The sequence below is a fragment of the Coturnix japonica genome, chromosome 2 (genome assembly GCF_054131305.1).
Source record: "Coturnix japonica strain WE chromosome 2, WE-NBRP24, whole genome shotgun sequence".
NCBI classification, from domain to species: Eukaryota; Metazoa; Chordata; class Aves; order Galliformes; family Phasianidae; genus Coturnix; species Coturnix japonica.
In genome coordinates, this window is record NC_140664.1 from 10,943,016 (window position 1) to 10,967,568 (window position 24,553).

Consider the following 24,553-nt stretch of genomic DNA (forward strand, 5'->3'; position numbering starts at 1 on the left):
CATCCTAAACAAGTCAGGGGAGCAGGAATATTGAGAAAACAATTCAAGCCCCTGAAAGGCCAGGCATGTCAGCAGTAAGCCCATTCTGCAATGTGACTTGCTGCTGTGCAGCTGAGGACAAAGCATTGGAGCCATCCTTCTGTGCTGCCGCCCCACTGCCTGCTTGCTTTGGGAGAGACGTGCCTCGGCTTTGTTTGGATGCTGGAATGCCCTTGAAAGCAAAATCCACAGAGACTTAGTGGGCTGGAGACGGATCTGTGTTCATCACAACCTTGTCTGTGATGAGATGCTGTCATCTGCCATTTTGATGACAGTCAGTACTGTGGGCACTTCCCAGCAATCGGAGGTGCTCGGTCCGATTCCCCTTCCCCTAGACAGCACAGAATTCATCTCTGTGCATCTGGAAAGAGGGCGTGCTCCCCAGGTTCACACTTAGGCGAAGCAAGAAGAAAACAAAGCAAAGGCTCAGCAGCCTGCTGTCATTTCAACAGGCAAAGCTCACACCAGAGAAAAAAATCCCTGTGCTCTCTGGGTGAGTGCTTATCGTTCCTGGAGCTGGCACAGCACAGCAGAGCTGCACATGCTTCAGAAAGCAAAGTAATTAATTCTCCTTGCTCCCAGCCACAGCACTCTCCGTTGTGCAATGTTGCACCACAACCGGCCATGGAGAAACTTTCTTTCCAATCAAAAGAAGTATTATTTTTTTTTTTGCCCTTTTTTCTTTTTCTGCTCTGACACAGCAGGGCTGGTCTTCCTTTTAGCGTTACTGAAGACAATGTCTGCATCGCCTTTCCGTGACCTTCAGTGTGTGGCTTCGTGTTAAAATTTCCATCTCCCTCATTCAAACACTGGCATTCAAACAACAACAAAAAAAGATTAAAATTCCTTTTGTTAAAATCCCTAAGAGGGAGCCTTGGAGCACACTGCTGGTGAGATGCCTGGGTCCAGACTGGCTTGTGCTCCTGGTGCTGCTCTGGTCACCTGGGCTCTGGCACCAGCATGGTTCTCAAACCTACAGGCCCTCAGCCTGGATGCCCGTGTTTCTGGCTGTTTGCCCAGCTGTGGTTCAGTTCATAGCTGGGCTAGAGAACAGGCTTGGAGCTTGGTTTTCTCCGTCATGGCTCCAGAACCATCAGAGACCTCTTTCTTAAGATGACAGGGAAGATTTTTTACTTAGAGGATGGTGAGGCACCAGCTCAGGCTGCCTGGAGGGGTTGTGTGGGTGCCTCATCCCTGGAGGTATTCAAGGCCAGGTTGGATTAGGCCCTGGGCAGCCTGATCTGGTGGGGGGCAGCTCTGCCTATGACAGGGGGTTGGAATCTGTAAGGTCCTTTCCAACCCAAGTTGCAACCAAACCAAAGTGTCCACTCTACAAGTGTTGTGGTATCAGCTGATTCAGTTTAGTGGTAATTCCAGGTTGTGGCACAGATCCTTGGTATTTCAGAGCCAGCTTCCTCATCAGTATCTTCTTACCTTGAGATGAATTTGGGAGAGGTGGGCCTGAGGAGTCAACGTGACCCATAAGGCGGTGCAGCAGTTGGCGTGGATCATGAATTGAAGCTACAGCTGACCCAAATGGAGGTAGATGTTCTTGGGAGTAGAGCTGGATGTCTGTGACATCCTTCGTATCATTGCCTCTTGGAAAGGACTTTGTGAGAAAGAGCAAGGAATGCAGGGCAGCAAGAATTGGATAAGAGTGTAAGATGGCTTCTACAAAATAATAGTAATTTTTAAAAAAGTATGAAGAGGAACATTTGGGGTACAGAGAAGTTTCATGGCTATCCTGCTTACTTTGCCCAAGCCAATTTGCTGACAGTGAGCATTTACAGATTGGTGTTTGAGACCCATAGACCTCATTTCCATTAATTACTGATCAAATGACCGTGGAAGTTCTTTATTTCATTGATTCCAGTGGTCTTCCACCTCTGTCTGTTTTGGAGAACAAAAAGCTTCCTTTCCATACACTTCCCTTGCTACGTGGATACCACACTGCCTTGTGCTACAACACCGTGTGTGCCTTTATAGTTCTTTCCCATTTAAGAGTGTGTTTTTGCTACTGAACATTAGCCAGGGCTACTGGAAGATGATGGGCAAAGTTGCAGTGGTGGAAGTCTTGAATGCTACTTATTCAAATTCAGTGCAAAATAATATAATATAAAATAAAAATAATATAATAATATATAAAATAAAAATAAAACCATTTATCTTGGTTGCTGCTTTACCTGTGTATTTCTCTAAATTCTGAATTGTCAGCATGTAATTACTGTTACGATCATAATCATTCAGAACCTGCAGTGGTCTGGAAGGTACTGAGCTCCTGTTCTGGGGGTGATCCCTGCATCTGTAGTGCTGCTGCTGCATGCAGCCTCCCTTGCCAGTTGGTTTAGGTGATACTTCTAAAGGTTCACACCAGGGATTTGAGGTTAGAAATTGTGCCCCTGCAATGGCTCAGCTAAAAAGTGGGATTTTATTGAAATGCTGACGTTTCTGCCCTGAAACTTTCCTCCCTCTGAAATTCTCAACTCTGAGGATAGCAGATGGGACTGTTATTTCCCAAGCGCTCCTTCATGACGTGTGCAACGAAAATGTGTCACAAGTGATTGCTGGGGCAGAGATGCTTGGTGGCACGTTGCAGCCCTACTGCGGTTGGGAAAATCAGCACGTGGCAGCTGAGTGTTGGTGACCAGCCAAGAGCAGCCCTCAGCTGATGGCAGGCAAGAGGTGTTCACATCATCCCTTCCTGGATGGAACATCAAAAACCACACAGTCCAATCTATCAGCATTTGGAATCAAATTAGTGCCACAATCCTGGGCAAAGTTTAAAATTGGTGATTTCTGTGCTGGGTGTTTTTCTGTGTCATTGTGGAGGGGATACTCACAGCACATGTCCTCCGGCAGGAAACCTGCTGCTTGTAACTCTAAGATGGGAATTTTCCTGCCTGGTGCCCAGATCAGGTGTTTGTTTCGTTCCCTTTAAACACATGGAAACCTTCAGCCAAAAAACCTCTCAACCACTTCCAAAAAATCAGGCTAACCAATTTGGCCTGCAAGAGAAATTCCTAGTGGCATTGATCTTGGAAAGCTCTGGTGCCCTGCAGGGGAATTACTGCAGAAGGGAAATGGTTGTGCCAGTGCTGCTTTTCATCACCTCTAGAAAAATACATTGAAATTTGGTCAAATTATGAGCAACTGGTAGCAACAGCATGTTCCTCTATATGGCAAGGCTGAGTACTAGTGAATTTCCAGGGATTCTGTGGTGTTTATTGATGGCTCTTCAGCCATGGTGGAGTCTTGTGTTGCAGTCACATCAGCTATAGAAAAACCTATTTTCAAAGCAAGGCCTGAATAATGGCAGTAGGAAGCAAGTGGTGGCTTGTTCCCAATCACCATAGAATCTTTGATAATTCTTTGATGGCATCTTTGATAGAATTATTTGAGTTGGAAGGGCCTTTGAAGGCCATCTGGTCCAGCTCCCTTGCAATGAACAGGGACACCTACAGCTAGATCAGGGTGCTCAGAGTCCATCCAGCCTGATCTTGGATGTTTCCAGGGATGGGAATCCACCCCCTTTCTGGGCAGCCTGTTCAAAGTGTGTTATTGAGCAGGCAGGAAAGTTGTGTATGCATGTAAAGAAAGAACAGCATCATCTCAGTGTACAAGGAGACTACACCAGGAAAGCAATGATTACTTTGTTCAGCTCATTCCTGTCTTCTGAGTGTTTTGTTGTTTGTTTGTTTGTTTGTTTTTTACAAGCAACATCATTAAAAATAATATAGCATTGCATAAATGCCTGCCTTAGACAGGCCATGCAGAGGGGAGGCAGAGCTGTGCGCAGGGAAATCCAGCATCAGCAGCCTGCTTCCATCCATGGCAATGAAATTCTGTGCCCAAGGACATCCCCGGTCACTGTGGAGCACAAACAGCGCCCTGATTGTGCCTTGCCCTCTCCTGGAAATGCAGTCGCTGTGGTGTTCCTAATTATAATGAAGCCTGCTTGTGGTGCCTGTTTTGCAAACTTGTTCAGGCATCCACTTGAAAGCAGTCCTTCTGTGGCACTGGGATGTTCCTAAAGAGGAATCAGGATTGGCTTTCTGTGATGAGCATTTGAAGTCTTGGTCCCATCCATGACCTGCTCATACAAACCCATCTGCTTCCAATTGAGGCTGGCAAAGCTGTACTCTTTTGCAAGCAAAGTTTGTTTGCTCCAGGAGAGCTCTGACTTTGTTATCTCTACAATAGCAGTTTCCAGGGCTGCCACTGTTGTTCTGGTTGAATTGCAGTGATCTTCCAGGGCCCTGGTCCCTGCCCCAAGCCCTGTGTCTGGTGCTGTGCTAACACAGAAAGCCCAGGTGGGTCTTGTTCTGCTGAGAGCTCCTGAGATGCACAGAGCACTGCTGGTTAAACAAAGTAGGTCAGCACTCCAGACACACATCCTTACACGCACATTAGCCAGGAGAGACGCAAACTGGAATATTAAGCTGCCAAGTGGCTGTTCAAAACTGTGCACAAGGGCAATTAAAATATTAGCATCCTTTCATGTAAGCAAAGCAAGCAGAAGTGGCAATTAGTTTCTGTTACAACTTGCAGCCCCAGAGGAAAGGCGTCAGAGGCATTTTCTCCTTTGCCACCTGACACTCGCATCTATCCACCCAACAGCCCATGCTGGGACATATGATGCTGTGGGGGAAATCCAGCTATACGTAGACAGCAGATGCCCCGGGCTGCCTCATGTGCTGCTGCGGTCAATGACACAGCCCAGGTACGCACTCACCAAAAGGACACAGGTGCTGCTGGAGCAATGGGTCTCTTTTCTTACCTTCAATTTCAGCTGCTTTGCTGCTGCAGCACTCGCAGGGGTAAGGGACACTCCTGGCACAGCCCTGTGCCCTGGTGCGGTACCTCCAGCTGCTGGCACCACAGATGCCGCTACCAAACCCTGCAAATACCCCAAGCATGGGACAGAGGTTTGGTTCCCCATTCCCAGGCACTTTCATTTGGGAAACAACCATCTGATGCCAGGAAACCAACTCTCTGCAGGGGGTTGAACCATTCATTTTCATCTGGCTGGTGTTTGTCGATCACCACAAACCCAAATCACAGCTCTGAAGCCATCAAGCTCCCATTTGCAACGCAGCACAGGAAGAGGCTGTTTGTTTTCAATTAAGAATAAAGGAGACAAGAAAAAGGTTACCAAAATGCCTAGCCTTTGTTTTATTGAGTTACAACAAATGAGCAACAAGTTAGAAAAGTAGGATTTATTCAAACTCCCTAGCGTTGTACTTGCGCAGTGTGCTGAAACAGTGGTAGGGCCTGGCAACGCAGCCAGCTCGCGCTCCTGCACCCACCGCTGCTCCTCCTCAGAGCTGCACGCACAGACACCTGCACAAAGGAAAACTAGCAGTACTTGAAAACAAGTGCACTCGGGGACCTAGAACTGATCTAACCATTTAGTGGCAAGGGTTAATCAGAAATGTCACTTGTGTGCTACAGCTTCTAGAGCCGGAGAATGGACGTTTGTTTCCATCGTCCATCTCTGTGCCAGCCAAGGAAAGGCAAATAAGTTCAGGTTATGAAGCATCATCGTTTTGTCACCCCAGGCCCTCTACATGTTCAAACAAAAAGTGCTAAAAACAAACGAACCAACAGAAAAAATGTGTTCCAGCGAGATCGTTGGAGAGCCGCGGCCTGGCCCACTTTGTGAGGAGTGGAGCACGGGAGCTGGAGAAGGCGCGCTTCAGAGGAGCACAGGAAAGCAGAGATTTAAATACTTCAGTAGCAAATGGCCATAAAACAAAAAAAAATAAGTCAAAACAGGAAAAAAAAAAACCAACCCCAAGTCCCCAACTGAACCAGACCGACCCTCCCCTCCCCATAACCCATAGCGCATTGTGTGGGCTGAAATGTAAACGGCTGTGGGGTGGGAACCCGGGATCGGATGTTGATTGGCACCAAAGAGATTCCAAAAAGATTGCAAAACTTTCTTCAAAGCTTTCAGAGAGGCTGTGGGCTCTCCTCCATGGAGGGTTCCAAGAGCTGCCTGGATGCAGCCATGGGCCCCCTGCTCTGGGTGTCCCTGCTGGAGCTTGGGGTGGGTCGTATGGACCCCTGAGGCCCCTGCCAGCATCAGCCATAATGGGATTCAGTGATTCAAAAAAGATCTCCTCTCCCTCCTCCCCACAAAACACACTTCCCTCCCCCAAACCAACCCTAACATTTTCCCATGGCATTGTATGCAAGAATAACTTGCACCTATTAAAAAGTTAACAAAATTTCCACATTGTACAAATCTGTTCCAGTACAGGAAGAGACTGGGCAGGAAAGTGGGTGGGAAAAAAGCTGAGGAGTAACCTATATACAAGGACCCATTTTTTTCTCTCTTTTCTTTCTCAATGCAGTAGTAGGACTTTGGCACTACGAACAACCCCACGACGACGTTCCACCAGAGGATTTCTCGCTGTGCCTCCGCAAGCACGATTTGAGATGTGGAGTCGCAACGCGCCGTCTGACCCCAGGCAGGAAAATAGATGTTCTGTTTTCAGACAGAATTTCCCCTTCATTGTCAGGACAGTGCAGCTGATGAATATCCCTGCAAAAGATTAAAGAAATGTATTACTTTAAAAGACGTTCTGAACAAATACTCGAGCTGTCAGCTACCACAGCATCCAACTTTCACTCCTGAGGATGCACACAGTAGCACTGCATTTGGTAGGAACCACACCAGAAGCTGATCCCTGTCATAGCCTGATGCTGCAGGAGGATGCCTGGTTGGTTCTGTGGTATGCGCATCCTGATGATACCCCCTGCAGACTGCTGATGGGGACACACGGCCCAGCTTTGCCTCTTGCTGATCCCTTGCTGCTACAAACCCCTTGGGCAGAGCCTCACACTGATGGAGCAGACATGGACACAAGGCAAAGCCTCTCCATCAGGGATGACTTTCAGCATGGTTTCCCCCACTGAGCCAAGTGTGAGAGTGCAAGAAGTGTAAGCACCAGTGCTGAAGCTGCATGCAGCAGCACAGGGTTGCTCCTCTGCACCCATGCTCACCATAACCCTTATTTCACACCTTTTATGAAGGCTTCTCTGTTACCTCCCATAGAAGCAGAGGGCTCTGTCAGGCGTCCACAACTCCAAGAGCAAAGCAGCCCACCCAAGAGAACGGCAGGGATCTACACCAACAGAACAAGCAAAATCCTCCCTGTCCCTGCAGCCTTTTCTCAGACAACCTCCTGCACCTTCTTAAAAACTGAGAATGTTTAATGGTTGCTTTGGTTTTGCTCCTCCCTCTGGAGTTCTTCATTGCTGTTCAGCCTGTGTCTCCAATGTGGCTTACTGCTTTCTGGGAAAATGGCGAGTCAGCTTCAGATCTGCACAAACCACTGGGAAGACCCACAGTGTCTTCAGGATGCCCAATCTGGGCAGCAGGCACTGCAGTCATGGTTATGGATAGAACATTGAACCACAAGAAAAATGGGAACTTACTTGAACAGAAACTCCAGTGCTGGTGGCTCTTAACCATCTCAGTGAGGAATGTACAAAGCCACCTACAACTGACATCAGCTACTGGTGGAAAGAACTGAGGACACCAGCAGAACCCAGATGCACTGATGCTCATCAGCATGATGCAGCAGGGACAAAAAGCATAGAATCATAGACTATCCCAAGATGGAAGGGACCCACAAGGATCACTGAATCCAACTACTGGCTCCACACAGCACCACCTAAAAATCAGACCGTATGACTGAGAGCACTGTTTCTGTTCATCTGGCTTGCACAAATGGTGAGAAGAGAGCTGATTTTGCCCCATGATGTCAGAAGGCAGGAATCTCTCCACTTATGGATGTGAAGTAAAGCACTCTACTGGCACACAGGGGATATGAGACTTCATTATGTAGTACCAGGAGCATTTGTAGTGGTGGCTTCAAAGCAACTTGCTGCAGCAACTCAGCATCAAGAAGGCACCTTACTGAAACGGGGCTAGTGTTCAGGACACCTGATCTTGCTCCATGGATTTCATGTGACTTTTGCAAAAGATTCAAGCAGGCAGAACTGTCCCTAGAGGCTTCAAGAAGCATGGAGATATGGCAATGAGAGACATGGTTCAGTGGGCATGGTGGTGATGGGCTGACGGTTAGACTGGATGATTTTAACAGTCTGTTCAAACCTGAAAGATTCCACAGTTCTAAGCACAACAGAGATTTCATCAACCTGTCAATCAGATTTCAGAGCCATGTGTGAGTTCTGCTCCACTGAGGTCAGGTGGCTATGGAAGTCTCCCACCAGCTGCAACAGAAGCAGCAACTACTGAGCACACATCACTTTAGAAGAAACCATTTTCTATGGTACGAGGTGCGTTAAGGCTGTAATGCAAATACACCCTAATAGCTTCTAGAACTACATGGGAAAACAAAAAGGGACCTGAAAAGTTCTGCAGCAGTTCAGGTTTTGCAGAAGCTGTGCATGAATTCATGCTACAACAGAAGTATGGAAACTGAATGCAGAAAAATGTTCACTTTAAAGAGTGCATGCCAGGCTGAGAACATAACAACAACGTTAATATCAAAGGAACATCTCAGCAAAATGTAAAGTTCAGCAGTGGAAGTTTCACATCGTGGCTGTGCAAGGATCAAGAGGAGGAGAAATCCCCCTGTCAGCAGTTCAGACTCTGCAGTGCCTCCTGCCTGCAGTCAGGATGGTAACATTACTCCTCCAAGGTGCTGAGGGTTGTGATGTGAAGAATAATCACACTTATATGTAGGAACAAGCAGGAACAATCTAATCTTCAAGCCTCTTGGTCTTTCGGCCATACTCTGGGTGTCACCTAAGATAATGACCCGTTAGTTCAACTCCCAAGTTTTAGTTAAAAATTAAGCAAGACAGTAGATGGCCTTCACTAAACTGAGAGTAAACATCTATTCTGAAAGAAAAAGCAGGTGGATTTTTCATTGTTTCCATCAACGCAGAGCATAGAGCTCCCATCTGACATGTCACCATGGCTGGTCCCATATGGGTACCAGAAAGCAGGTGTCAACAATTCTGGGCTGAGATGTGCTGGGAGGGTAAAGCAGAACAGAAGAGAGAAAGGCTTTGGGCCTCCATCCTGCAAAATAGTTGTCTGAACTTTCTGAGTGGCCCATATAGTGAAAACCCTGCTCTGGTGCATCACTTCTCAGCAGCTGCATTTTACAGCCCTTTGAAAGCTCCTCAGCAAAAGAATAAACCAGTGAAAGTTTATTGCAAAGCTCCTGTTAAAGTACAACTCAGATGGCCTCCCCTCCAGCTGTAGAGCGTCATGGTCAGCACCAGGGTGCAGCATGAGAGCTTTGTGAGAAAGCAGTCCTAGGTCCCCTCCACTGCTATAAAATCATAAATCATTGAGGCTGAAAAAGGCCTCTAAGACCATCTAATCTAAACATCCACCTACCAGCAGTGTTACCCATTAAACATTATTTCTCATGGTAACATCTCCACATTTCTTGGCCTCCATGGACAGTGACTCCACCACCTCCCTGGGCAGCCTTTTCCATTGCCTCACCACACTTCTGAGAAGAAATTTTTCCTAACATCCAACCTGAACCTCTTGTGGCACAACCTGAGGTCATTGCCTTTCATCCTCTCGCTGTTACCTGAGGAAAGAGGCCAACTCCCACCTCACCACAACCTCCTTTCACGGAGTTGTAGAGAGCAATGTCTCCCCTGAGCCCCCTCTTCTATGACTGAACAATCCCAGTTCACAGAATCACAGAATGGCTTGGGTTGGCAGAGACCTCAAAGATCATGAATCTCCAACACCCCTGCCAGGCAGGGCCACCAACCTCCCCATTTACTAGACCAGGTTACCCAGGGCCCCATCCAACCTGGTCCTGAACACCTCCAGGGACGGGGCATCCACAACCTCTCTGAGCAGCCTGTTCCACCACCTCACCACTCTCATAGTAAACAACTTTCCCCTGACATCCAGCCTAAATCTTCCCTCCTTCAACTTAAGACCATTTCCCCTTGTCCTGCTGTTATCCACCCTTTCAAAGAGTTTACTCCCCTCCTGTTTATAGGCTCCCTTCAGGTACTGAAAGGCTGCAATGAGGTCACCCCACAGCCTTCTTTTCTCCAGGCTGAACAAGCCCAGCTCCCTCAGCCTACCTTCGTAGGGGAGGTGCTCCAGCCCCCTGATCATCCTTGCAGCCCTCCTCTGGACCCTCTCCAACAGCTCTCTGTCTTTTTTGTACTGGGGGCTCCACACCTGGACACAGTACTCCAGATGGGGCCTCACAAGAGCAGAGAGGGACACCTCCCTGGCCCTGCTGGCCACCCGTCTCCTGATGGAGCCCAGGATACCTTTTGCTTTCTGAGCTGCAAGAGCACTCTGCTGGCTCATGTTAAGTTTCAAATCTATCAGGACCCACAGGTCCTTCTCTGCAGGGCTGCTCTCAAGGACTACTCCTTCCAGTCTATATTGATGTCTGGGATTCCTCTGGCCCAAGTGCAAAACCTTGCAATTCGCTGTGTTGAACCTCATTAGGTTCACCAGGGCCCACCATTTCAAGTCTGTTCCCTCAGCTGCTCCCCATAAGATTTGTGCTCCAGACCCTCCACAGCTTTGCTACCCTTCTCTGGACACACTCCAGGGCCTCATTGTCTCCCCACATACCTCTGCAGCACCAGCACAGCAACAAAAGGTGCCCCCAGCTCTATGTAGCCAGTGCAGACTGCTAAGAAAATCTGCACTCCTGCAGCACGGAGTGGCTCAGTCTCAGCACTAGCTCTTCAATAGCAAATGGCCTTAGTGCAAGTGTGGGGACCTCTACCAGTCCTGGCTACTGTATTACCTTTGGAAAAGTTTTAAAAACAAATATTGAAGTGCCTTGTACTTGTTAGACATCAGGGGACTGCTGATTTTTTTCTGAAAGATGCATTCTTTAATTGTCAGTGCTGTGCTTTCTGTCGGGTATGTCCTAGATTAAGGAGACCCCAGCCTGGGAGAGACGAGCTCTGATCCTGTACATCCTCATACATGAACAAAACACTGAAGGTTGGTGAGCTCAGGTCAACACGCCATCAAGGAGTGCTGATGGCACTTGCTCCAGTTTATACCTGTCTAACTGCATAGAGAAACAGACTTCAGGTCTCCGAACAACACATCCTTTCACACTGAAATATCATCTAACACTCCCCTCCTAAAAAACTGGCCCCTCAGCTTCCTTTTAAATTCAGGATCCTGCAAAGAAAAGCTGCTAAAACACCCACACTGCTTAGTCTGGGGCATTTCCTAAGCATCTATAGAGTAAGCAAGCAGAACAAAGCAGGCTTGAGGTATTTCTCACCTGCAAGAGGAAAACAGCACATTTGCATGAGCCACTTCAGGCCCTACAGCATTTTTTTTGCTTGCTGTTGCATACAGAAACATCTCTGGCTCAGGCCCTTCCCCCAGACAGCTTTTATTCTGTGTCAAAGGATGGAGAGAAGGGGTGCAAAGCCAGGCATGGCCTCTGTTCATGGGAGATCAACAACCCCTTAGCAAGAGGACAGTTAGGAACTAGTGTCACCAAGTCAGCCTCTGCACGGCTCCACTGGTATGTTTTACATCAACCTCAGCAGAAGTTGCATTTAAAGGCAGACATTTCAGGAGTTAATCGATTGATGCAAAAAACAAAATATTACTCTCAAATGGGATTTGACCTACAAGGAGAGAAGAAACCAGGCAAACAGCGCTAACCCCTGCCTATCAAGCAGCTGCTTCCATTTACAGGACGGCCATCATTTGTGTTCAGGCACCTAGCAGGTGCCAGGATCCAGCTCAGGGATACACAGTGAAATGGGGCTATGGGACACTGGAAGCGCCCCAGAGTGAGGTCAGCTCTGGGAAGCAGGGCACCCCGAGCATTACCTGTCTATACGTGGGCATTGTCTCCAGATATACTTTCAGAGTCAGAGTCTGTCAGCTCTGCCTGGCCCTCAGGTGCTGCCTGGCTCCACATGCCCATGCAGTCTGATGCGGCGTCATCCTCGCCCACCGTCACCTCCACCCAGCTGACCTCCACTGGCTCCTCATTCTCCTCACGTCCATCGTGGCTGTTGCACTCCAACATGTCCGTACCCTCTGCTTGATTCCCCAGCAAAGAGTCTTTCAGTGGTTCACAGTCTCTTTTTGGTCTCACCACCAGTTTCCCCGCGTTCTCTTCATTCAGCTTTTTGTGCTCCTGGTAATGCTGCCGAGATGACTCATTACCATTCTTTGGACTCTCAGTGAGTTTTGATCCCTTTTTCTGATTCTGCTCGTTATGGCCATCAGCATACTGCTGCTGGTACTGATCAACCCATTTAAGCAACCCCGATCTTAGTGAAGACCGGTTTTCCTTGAACCAGCGAACGATTTCAGTTCTTGTGAGCCCAGTCTGGGATGCTAGCTGGTCATACTCTTGTGGTGTTGGCCACTGGGTTCTTGCAAATGTACTTTTCAGTAGATGAATTTGCTCCTGGGTTTTCTTAAGTGTGGCAGAGGATCCTGATAAAGCACCAGAGAGCTGGGAGCTGTTCATTAGTTCTGCTTGGTTTATTGCACCATTGGGAGTTCCTTGTTCCTTAATTTTTCGGTACGATCCCATTGAGTCCAAGACAGCTTGCTCCATGCTGTCCCTTATCTTTCTCCTCTCGGAGAACCAGGAATCAATCTCTCTCCTGCTCAGTTTTGTTTCCACTCGAAGCCTGTCCAGTTCTCCCTGGGTCGGAAAAGAACATCGTAGGAAACTCTCCTCAAGGGCCCTAAGCTGCTCTTGGCTTTTCTCTTTGAACCTCTGCGGTGCAAAATCTGTATATGGGTGGAACGAGCGGCTGTGTCGGCCCAGTGAAGGTGCTACTGGATCCTTCCCTAAAGCATCACCAGCCACTTGCACAATGCCCCGCTGACTTCTGTACCTGTGGTCACTGAACCACTTCTTGATCTCGCTCCTGGAGAGCCCCGTTGCCTCTATCAGCCGGTAGACTTCTGCATCATCGGGAAACTGGCTTGCTATGAAACTGGCCCTCAGCTCTGCTATCTGCTCCTTTGTTTTTTTCCGGTCGCTGGTAGGTGTTAATGGTACAGCAGTCAGTTTGGCAGGACTCTCAGGCACCTGAACTACATGAGGTCGCTTGGCCTCCGGGACGTTTGACAGGGTCTGTATTGTCCTCTTTTGTCCCTGGTTTGGGGCAACAGCAAGTGTGATTGGTGAACAGGAAACTGCTGACCCATTTGAAACAGGAGTTAAAACCAGACCAGTCTGGCCCAGTATCTGACAAGGTAAAGCTGTCTGGATGATAGGAGGGGGAATTTTTGCAGTTGTCAAAGGAGCTGGCAGGACGGTGATGGTTTGGGGGACTGCCTGGATAGTACCATTGAACATCTTCTTTCTCGCCTCTTCCACTTCTTCAGGTGACCAGCTGATACCATGCTTCAAACGTTGCGTAGCAAACCAGATTCGGATCTGTTCTTCAGGATGCTTTGATGCTGCTGTCAACCACGACAATTCTGCTTGTGTGGGGTAAGGAAATTTGTTAAAGGAGTTGATCATGGTTGCATTAGTGTCCAGTGCAGAGTTGTATTTGGTACTGTTCAGAGGTACCGGGACCTTGGGTACAAGGTTAATATTTGGTGGTAGCTGTACAGAGGGCATAACATGAGCTAACACATCCTGGAGAAGGTCTCCGTTTATACACGCAATAGCTTCAGTGGCTTCAGTTATGATGCGGGGGAGAGAACCATCCACGTGGTTTTCCGTAATTCCCTCTTCTGGCTTTTTGGGACCCTTCTTGGTTTCCCCTTTAGGCTTTCCCAATTTCATCATTGGCGTTTTACTCACACTAATTCCCCCATGAAGTGAATCCTCGCACTCTGCATTTTCCAGCCCACTGCTCGTGACAGTGACATCATTAGTGGTGGTCTCAATGGACTGCTCTAAAACAGTCTGGTTATTGCGTTTAATTAATTTCAGTTTAAAGTTACTCTCTCCTGGGTGGTACTTTGTATTGTGGTCTGATAAAGAATCATATTTTTTGGTTGTGAAGTTGCATTCAGCACAGACATACAGGGGGTTGAGAATGACATTTGGATGCTGAGTGTCAACATGCTCTGTAAACTCATTTAAGTTTTGTGTAGAGTAAGGGCAGTATTTACACTCATAACCACCCTGAGGTTTCTTAGACTGACTTTCAGCAGGGGGCTTAGCCTCAACCACTTCGCACTCTTTCACTGAGCTTTCTGAAGGCCAAGTTTTTTTAGCATCCTGCTGTGGTGTGTCAGGCCCCTTCTCTTTAGCAGTTTCTGCACCCTCCGGAACTTCCTGCTCCACCACTTCAGAGGTTCGCACCATACAGGGTGTTGTTGACTTTCTTTTGCTAGCCATGGCACCTGCAAAATGACTTCTTTGACAGGCTGAGCAATAAACTGGAAAGATCTTGTGAACAGCTCCAACCTTCTTCGTTGGCTTGACTCTTGTTTTGTTTAATTAAGGATTTCTGCCCCAGCTGTGACCATCAGCTCACATTGGCTGCGAGACACCTGTGAAACAAAGCACACCCATTAGGCACTGATCTATAAAACATGGCTTTTGCAGAAAGCCACCACTCAAGATAGGTGCATTTACAATACCATTTTGGACAACAATGAGCTCTTCCTCTTGGTACTCTCCCCATCAACTTAAGAGGAAAAATCTGTCCACACAGAATAAAAGCAGCGGACAATTCACTATGAAGTGTGCCACAGGTAGAAAATGGCTTTGAAACAAGTGGGGGAAGCTGAAAAGACAGGAGGTTTTAATCTCCATGAGAGTCAATGCATTTAGCTGGAAAAGAAAGCAGACGCTGCTATAAATACTGTACCTTTTTATAGAAGCTGTAGTTTCTATTAATTATTATTTTGAAGCATGCAGATTTGAAATTGAGTATGATTATTAAACTTAATTACTTCCCACTGTCACTTACCTTGTAAATATGTCTAGTAAATGATTGTGGTTACTAATGATGGGTGATTTCTAAATAAAGCTATGGGGCTTGCCTTGCTCGTAAAAGTAAAGGCAGAGAAAGGAGTTGATGCAAATTAACATTTTCAGAGGTCTGTGTCTTGATTAGAGCAGATCAGTGGAGGCCTATCAAGTCTCTTCTGGAATGAAAGTTTCCTCAGTACACCACTTTTCACTGTATATTGACTGACAGACAGTTAGCAAAGGTCCAAGATGTCCTCAGATCCCTTTTAAATGGGGTCCCTTCCTGTGACCCTACTGACATTTCCATTGAGTCCCGATCTGTGCCCTTGAATGCCTATAGAATTAAACACTTTAATCCATTTTTAAAGCATGATTCACACAGCAAAGTAGTTTTGGAGTTCCCAAATGCAACAATTCCATCAAAACACATGCATTTAAAAGGATATGAAGTCAATATCAGTCAGTATAACCACGAAGGAAGAAAAACTATGTTGTCTCTGTTACGATCTACCCATGCTCATCAGGATTGAGTGGATGGAGTGTAATTTAATAGCTATAACAGTCTCATCATGCAAAAAAATAAATTGATATAACTCTCCTATTTGACAGGATACCTTATCTAATGATTCCTTGACTCTACTTTGCTACTCTTCCTGACCAGACAGGCTTGGATATGTAACACTTCCAGGTCTGATGGGAAAATCATTGTTTGCCTTCCAAGGGATGGGATGTGGGGGCTTACAGATTGTCATCATCGTTACCCAAAGCATCAGCACCTACGATCAACCCATGTTTTGGGTTTCTGCCATCTCTCTCTTTAAAAAAAATAAATTAAAGAAAAAAAATCCCTTTTAATAATAAGCAAGTAGATGTACAATGGAACAAGTGATGCCCAGTTTTTTGCAGATTTGTGCTGACTGACCTTTAAACCGGATTACTCTGAATATTCTGTTATTTCCACATATTCCTTCAAAATTCCCCCCTATTTCCCTGCACAATCATCCTCCCACCCACCAAGTATTTTGTCTGAGCTCTACGGCTTGCTGTGTCCCACTGCAGATGGGATCAGAAACACAAACACGCAACTGTCTGAACACCCCTCTTCCCACCCACTCATTTTTTTCTATGATTCTATGATTTTTAATGAAGTGTGCAGAACTTGATTATTTCTGATGCTTCTTCCCTTGTATCAGATCTGGCTGAAATGGGTCAAAAGGTGAGAGAAGGCTGCAGAATCAGCTGCCTAAGCCAGGCTGCTGCTGAAAACAAGGTGCAGGTAATGGGGTCACTCCCTTCTGCCCTGCAGATCCCACTGCATTTGTGATGTTGATGTTTGTAGACAAGGGAAGGGAAGTGTAATTTCATCCTGGAAAAGGGTGATGGGAGGAGAATGGAACACAGCTCCCTGATGCTCCTTTGCTTCTCTTCCACCCAGGCCGTGCTGCTTCACTTAATGGTCTGCTCCTTTTCTGATGTGTGACCTTCTGCAAAATTCATGTGGCAACATCAGCGAAAGGAAGAAAGTCAAAAGGCATCAAAGACAGAGTGAGGCTTATTTATATTTCACTATCACCCCCTTCCTACCCCCCTCCCCCCTCCCAACAAAAAAAAAAAAAAAAAAAAAGAAGTAAGAAAGGGCTAAGAACAAAAAGATAAGGGAATGGGATGGGAGAAGAAGAGTGGAGAAAAAGAACTATCTAGGTTACAGAATCACAGAATCACCAAGGTTGGAAGACCTACAAGATCATCCACCTGCTTTGGATGAATCAAATATTTCTTAAAAATGTTGAATATGTTGACTTTCTGGAAGCTCAGCAAGTTGTGCCATGTCAGGTAGCTGTGCCAAACTCCCACCTCGCATCAGGGCATGAGGATCAACCTCAGGCAAGGATTCTCTGACACTAAGCAAAGGCCAAGCTCTCTCCAAAGCATATATACAATGGTGGGTGGGAGAAAAATCCAGTCTGTGACAGTTTGAATAGAAATTTTTACAAGCTGTTTCTCTTTTATGACACAGTGATTTTCTATATTTCTAACTGCTTTGCTAACTCTGCACACCAGTTTTTCTGCCACAAAGTAATCCTTATCCACCATAGCAGATAGTTTTGGAAGTCAAGACCAAAACAAATGAGTTCCAACTCGAGATGTGCTTGTTTTCAAAAGGGAAACATGAAGAGACCACAACCAGTAAGATCCCCTTTGTCCTTCAGCCTCAATGCAAGGAGCTTCCCTAAGGAGGGGGAGGAAAGTGAGGCCCAGCAACTATCTGAGCGAGGAGTTTATTGAGACCTCCAAGCTGTCCCTTGAGGACCTCGGTGAGTGTCTCACTTGGGATAAGTCCATGTGAAGTTGCTCTGGATCTCCTGGTCAGTTCTAACAAAAAACACAGACCAGCCATACCACAGCTCTGAGAGATGGGAAAGGTAAACACACAATGATTGCACAAACCATTGGGTTGTACTCACTGGTAGCTGGTCCTCCAGTTAGCAGTGACTCCCAGCATTTGTTGGGAGACACAAGGTACCCCTCAGCAACAACCAAAGCTTAGCAAGCACCATGTCAAGGTAGGAACACAAAGTGACACTTCACCACCTAGCCCATGTTCACCATGCTCCAAGGGACAATATCCACACCCAGTGCTCAATGAATGGGGCTGCACCAGGGACAGACTTATCCTGGCAAACTCTGTCACTAAATTCATGGGTTGAATCAAGGCAAGTGACCTCAGTTTTGGGAACAGAGAAAAGCAGCCCTTGCCCTTGCAGCTGCTATGCCTTATCTTCTGTGGTGTTTGCCATGCTGAATGGGGGAAAAGAGACCACAAAAAATAATTTTCATTTTATTGTTTTAAATTTGAATTTTTGTTTTTAAATGAGCAGATGCACGAAGCAGCAACAGGCAGCCAGGTTAAAACCAAAAGCACTCGCCTCCAAGCAGACAGCTGCCTCTGAGAACCAGCTCCAAAGCAAACCACAGAGACCGTCTGCAGCAACAGGAGCTTTCAGTTTGCTTTGCTTCTGCAAAGCAATCACGATGGGAGCACGTAGGTCAAAAGCAATGTATTCTTTTCAGCATCTCTGCTCAAAAAGTACAGTTATGAGAGAGGCCCCAGCCTGGCTTTGTTTAATTTCCAAGAGCTAACAAACGAACCCAGCCACAGCCCTCTGATCTTTCAAAGCCCAACTCAGAGGGCTCCTGAGCATCAGGCAGAAGAACAAAGAGGCAACTCAGTGGTGACGTGGTGCATGAGCAGAGCAATGCCAGATCCTCTTGCTGCTTGCTTGGCTCCCAGACTGGGAAACTGCAGAGCACCATGCAGGGAAAATAAGCCATGTTTTCAGGTCTGCCTGTCACTGGAAAAATGTCTGTTTGGGTAGCAATGCCACCTTCCAGCAGAGAAAGGTATCTTCTGCCTCTATGGGTTTTTCAAGTGAAGAAAGTTTGGGTGGTGAAAGAACTTTCACTTTGGTAAAGCTCTAACGGTCTCAGTGCATTCCTCCGTTCAGAGCTGTCAAAAATAAAACCCCAATGTGACCTGCTGTTGGCAGGTATACTGTGGTTTTGGTTTTTGTTTTGTTAGTAAAAAACTGTTACAATGCTTGTGGTTTTCCACCAAGTCCTTTCCAGCTAGGACTCAGGACACAAGTCCCCATGTTTTGGAATACTACCCTGCCTTACCAAGCAGCAAATCAAAAACCAGTCAACTACAACCAATGTCACGCTTATGGTTTGGCTCAGAGAAGGAAGGACAGCCCCATAACCCCTTTTGGCCTTTTACTCCACTCTCATGGAAGCTGCTGGGGTGGGAAGGTGCATGGTACAGTAGAGCTCCTCTTCTGCTCCCTATCACAGAGACCAAACTCATAATCCTTAACATTGCAGTAATATTGATCTCCTACAAATGCAAGGATGAGAGATGAGAGATTATTTCATGGTGCAAGGAGGAACATGCCTCGGGTGATGTTTTTCCTGCTTTACAACTGTTTTCAGCATGCAGCTGCTGCAGCACTATCAAAAAGCATATCAGCTAGCGCAGCAAAAATGCTGTTGGTCTCCACTTTGACAATACACTTTAAAACATTGCTTAATTACATGCAGGAGAATAAGCAGAAGCAAACCAGGACAAATAATTTCTGTGTGATGGATCAGGGCTGTAAAGATTCCAAAATGGGAAACAACAGAAAAAAAGGAAGGTTTTGTGAACTGCGGAGCTGAGCTTTTGAACATCATTTAAGTGAGAGCAGCCAAGAGCTCTAACTCTTTTTCTGCTCTTTATAAGCTGAATAAAACACAGCCAATGGGTTTTGTTTACAGATTGCCACAACAATCATTTTTGAGACATGAACAATAGATTTGAAAACACTACATATTTTCAGTTCTTGTGAGCTGCTGTAGACATTTCTAATTAGAAAATAACCATGTAGATATATATAGCAAGTGCCACAAACAGTGGCATTGTGTGCGATGGCCATGAACTTCTGCCTACATGGGAGAAGCAATTTATGATTTTTCTTTCATTTCACAGGTGAAAAGCAAAGCAAAGTGCCTCCAGGACTTCTGACTCACGTCAACACAACTTGTGAAACTGGGTGCCAATACCTCCACGAAGCGGGGCAGATGCAAACATGATGCATGCCCAGCTTGGGGGAATCCATGCCTGCAGCACGGCCACCAAGAGGCTCTGACAAATGCAAGCATAAAACACTACACACAAAACACTGTAAGACTGTGGGTGGGATGAAATGCCTCAAAAGGTGCTAACAATAAGAGAAAAGCCTGGAGAACAGCGTGCCAAAGCCAGTTCACACAAATACTGCCTTCTTGCATTTACATCTCAGCTTCTATTTGTGCAGAGGAAAGATGTGGACAAACGTATTCTGGAAAACACAGGTGTCCTGGAGAAAGCCTCAGTAAGCTTTCCTAGATGAAGCTGTGTTAGCCAGCACCCTGCTCTAGACATATTTCACAGTATACTGCTCACAGTACATTTGCTGAACAAAAATGCTCACTTTCACTCTGTTGCAAAGCCAAAGAAATAGCAAAAATTGTGGGTTTTCTGTGCTGTTGGTTGTATGCATGGATGTGGCCAATCCCATCTAAGAAATGGGTAAGCTGAGCATGGACTAGGCCTGATTTTAGCATTTTTGCTTTCTACAAAGTGATAAGAACAACCTACCCAGAATGAAAAGCACCATCTGGTTCAATATTTATATTGCAGCAACATTTGCTTGTCACATTTAAGAGACAGGTTTTGCCCCTAGGAGATATCACCCTCCAGTGCTGATGGGATGGGGAAAGCCCAGTGGGCCTGAGGTCGTGTCCTGTGCATGTGGTGGAGATGAGGAACACAGCCAGAATTCTTCACTTCCTGACCATTGCTTCCTCTTCTGGAATATAAGTTGGCTGCCTACAGCTTGAAGACCAAACAAGGCACGTGGTAACCATGACTGGCACACAAAGGCCAAATCTCCCACTGATGGATGAACTCAGCATAGCCTGGGGAAAGCCATTTTCCTTCATAGTTTGTGCTTCCGCAAGAGGTTTTAGGGTCCTACTGGACATATGGCTCTGCTGGTGCTATCCACTGGAATCACCCAATGAAAACCAACGTTCTTTCCGCACATGACAAGAAAGGACCTAAAATCCCTGTAGTGCCTTCAGCTGCCCAGGCTCAAAACTCAGAAGGTGCCAGTGAGTGTGATTCTGTGGCCTTGCTTTCTTCCTGGGGAGGGAAAAATGTCAAGTGGCCTCTTCCCAGCAATGAGATGCACGAATCATGAATGCCACTGGATACAAGCGCAGTTGTTCTATACCAACCCAGGGGTAAAGCCTCTTTCCAACACACTCCATCAGTGGTTTCCAGAGGCAGTAAGTTCCAGAGATCAGTAATGCACTGTGTCAAAATTGTCTCCTCTCATCAGCAACGTGTCTGCTTGGAGGGTGGGTACTTGCATGTTCATCAGAGAGAAATAAAAAGCAACAGATTTCTTAAGGGAGAAACAGAGACACTATAAAAACATTCATTCTAATTAGTTTAATTACTTGTCTGTGCAGCTCCCTGAATCCTCCTCATTGGAGTGGATTAAAGTCACTGGATTTAAGTAATTTTTCATATTGAGTTTTACCCAGCACCATGTGGTGGCAGGACAAGAAATTCACAAACACAGAACAAAAATTATCTGTACACAGCACCTTCAGCTACGTGGCCAAAATCCACAGGTAGCCACATTTGATTTTACACACTAAAACCAGATTATTTCACTTGAATATTCAGGTAATTTCTTATTGTTATTTTGAGTTATGCATTAAGCAAAGGATTCCTTATGGGGCTAAAAGTGGCAACTTCTAGAAACCATTTCCCATTTGTGCAGATTAAACCTCTACAGTAATGTCTGGTCCTCCTTCTACTTAGGCAGTTAATTATTGTATATATTATTATAGATTTCATATATTATTATGCTTTCTTTCTGTTTAGACTTAACAGTTAGTTATTACAGGGACAACATCAGTTAAATGTCTACAGAGCAGGAAGAAAACAGGCTACTACAGAATCAAGGCATTTAGTTTCTTTACAAACTTGCAGAACTTAAGGGACAACACAGAAGTTTTCCTGCTTCGGGACTTCTCACACTGCTCGTCTCCTCCAGCAATTACTCCTACCCTGGGAATCACAATACCCAGCCAAGCACCACATTTTTCAAGTAAAACTAAGGCACTCACAAACACTTTTGCCAGTGAATTGCAAAGGGGAAACAAAAATCACATGTGCATACTGGGTATTCCTCTTGTAAGACTTCAGAAGAGAAATGAGACCCAATGTTATTAAAAAGAAAGTTTTAATTTATCAAAAAGCAGTCCCTAAATCCCACTTCTGGCACAAGGCAGCACACATCACAGCACAAAAGGGAAAAGTGCCTGGAGGACCTGACAGAAGGGAAGGAATGTGGGCTGAGGGCAGGAGACGGGTGGTGACCATTTCTCAGCTGCGTTTAGATTTATGTTTGAGGGAGAGAGAGAAATGGGAAGTCTGGGTAGCAGGGTGCTGAGTCTGAATGACAGATGCCAACTTACTGGATGTTTGGCCAACACTATTTGTCCGACACGTGGAGCATCCCTTGGATCAGCCTCATCCAACACAGCAGCAGCACTGAAGGCATCTACGGAGTTCCCAGAAGAGAGGAAGGAGCTCAACGAGGAACACACAACATTAGTAACCTGCATGTCTGTAGCTGCACACCTCCCCCTTTGACTCATTCAAGATGTGGTAGAAAAACGCAGATGGTTTGTGATTAATAACGCTGGTGACTCACTGCACCTCTTCCCTTTTCTCCACCCCCAAGGGCTTCTCTGTGTATCTTCACGTTCCCAGATGAGGAGATCAGAGGAGAAAATGCTACAAACAGAATGATGTAACATTGCCCTCCCACGGAATGACTCTAACCTTGCCCCCTGCACTGTGCCACTCTTCCCTCCTGCTCCCATTTCCACTTCCAGTTGCCTGTGCTCTGTTGAACTCAGCGTCTATCACTTCACGCCTTTCAGACTGACACTGCAGTCTGAACGTTGGCACTACCACAAAAGGCTCCAGAACAGTTTCCCATTTTATAACATTAGGCCTTGCTTATAATTGTAACACCTAAAAATATTCACCATCCACCTGGAAAGTCCTGAATTACAGTGTCACAAGCTATCGTGGGGTTTGAGGTACAACACACAACGCAGACTTGCACAGTGATGAACAGAAATGTTGCACCTTGAGATTTCCAGAAGCAGGAATTTCAACCAGCCCAAAAACTACCAGCCAGGTTTTCACAGAACCTGGACACTCAGCATCCTCCAGATGAAGCCAGAGGATGTCAGACAAACCTGATGCTACAAACACTTTCAGAGAGCAACAACTTTAAGCAGATGAAGAGTCAGTTTTCCTAGTGTTTCCTAGTGCTCTACCTGTTTAAAGGATCAATCGTTTCAAGAGAGGATTCACCTCACACCATGATAAAATGTAGTTCCTCTTTTGGAGGCTTTTCTTCTCAAAAAGGAATCATTCATCATCAGGCAGCATTCCTAGGTTCTGTCCCTCATGCAGGAGTCTGCCTTGCATAGTTTATCACAGAATCACACAGAATCACAGAATGACCTGGGTTGGAAGGGACCTCAAGGATCATGTAGTTCCAACCCCCCTACAGTGTTCAGAGGATCCATTGGCCCACTGTCTGTTGGCCTTACAGTTGCTGAGGCAGAATCCTCACACCAGGGCTGTGAATTAAGACAGCACCATTATCCCATTGCTCAGATGGGCAATTAAGGCATGCAGACGTTGTGGCTGACAATTTACTGCTTGATGCTGTCAAATGCGATGGGGTAGAGAGAGTGCAAAAAATCATGCCCTACCCAGGACCACATGGGAAGTAAGCAGGGCTGGAAATTGTACCAAAGATGTCTGTGCACCAGGCTACTGGCCCATCCTTCTGTAAATTCAGGTCATTCTCATGACTCGCAAGTTATTTAAGAGCCTATGCAAAAGGGACTGGGACTCTTAGTTTAGGTCCCAGTAAATGAGTACCAAAGTCACAAACCAACTCCAACTCTCACACCCCAGCAGGCTCATGGCAGGAAGCAAATGTCTGAAAATCAAAGGCCTGACCTATCTGCCTTCCCTTAGAAACCACTCATCAGGCCCAACAGCAGACACAGCCGGCTCTGCATGCAGGCTGCAGAGAAGCCCTCTGCTTCTGATGGCGCCAAACCTCCCTCAGTCCTAACACAGGCTGAAAGCTTAGAGGAAGTTCTGCAGCTGCAAAAACACACAGCTAACCAGGCTGCAACAGTTCCTCCTGGTCTTCCTTTGCTTGAATGTTACAGCTCTCATTTTTCCTTTTTCATTTTTGGCCAAATTCTGGAAAAATCCAATATTACAGGGTACCATTCCATGTGACAAAGACCTTCTCACGGCAACATCTCATTCAGTATACTTGCTCTCTCTTGATGGTTCTGGAAGCCCTGAAAATTCTGAAGCTGACCCATGCCCTCCTTGACACCTTTCAGTCAAGGACAGCCTTTCTCCTGCTATTGGTAATACAAACTCAGTATTCTTACTGTGCATCACATTATCCTTTAGTCAGTTCCTTGGTCAGCTCTGAGGTAAACAACTGAAGGAGTAACTGTATAAGATGCTCGGCCACTGTTTTCCATCACCATTATCACACACCATGTCTGCATAAGTTGTTTTATTATACCTGCTGTCTTGCTGAAGTTGTTTTATTACGCCTCTGTTCTTCATCTCCTGCAATTCCCATTTAGACCACTTCTGCACATCATTTCCACCTTACTGGCTTCCATTTTTATCTAAGCACTTTGTTTTCAACACATATCCAATTATCCCCCAAAACTCATACTATATAAAACGCTTTACCTTAGTATTTGCTTTAGTATAATCCTATGGTCAGTATGATATAGGCAGAGGACCTACAACACCTTCAGCAGAATAGGTAAAGAGTCACAAAATAGAAGACTTGCAAACATTTACATGCATCCTCTCCATAGCAGGCCACAAAAATATATCCCCCATTTTACTGGGGTTTAGGGCATGTAATACA

General features: G+C 46.1%; 1 protein-coding gene across 6 annotated transcripts in view; it reads right to left on the reverse strand.

Annotated features, from left to right (window-relative positions):
* Positions 1-5,187: 5,187 nt before the first annotated feature.
* The window catches only part of ZHX2 (zinc fingers and homeoboxes 2), a 62,577-nt gene continuing 43,211 nt past the window's right edge, over positions 5,188-24,553 (reverse strand). For 5 of the 6 annotated variants that reach the window (XM_085539353.1, XM_085539351.1, XM_085539349.1 and 2 more), the window contains 2 exons: positions 11,885-14,533; positions 5,188-6,586 (listed from right to left, as the gene is read on the reverse strand). In XM_085539353.1, coding sequence (XP_085395479.1) covers positions 11,889-14,378 — 2,490 coding nt within the window. In that variant the 5' untranslated portion in view covers positions 14,379-14,533 and the 3' untranslated portion in view covers positions 5,188-6,586; positions 11,885-11,888. Of the gene's footprint in view, positions 6,587-11,884; positions 14,534-22,028; positions 22,144-24,553 lie in introns of those variants that run through there. The other variant, XM_015856220.3, reaches the window with a different exon arrangement.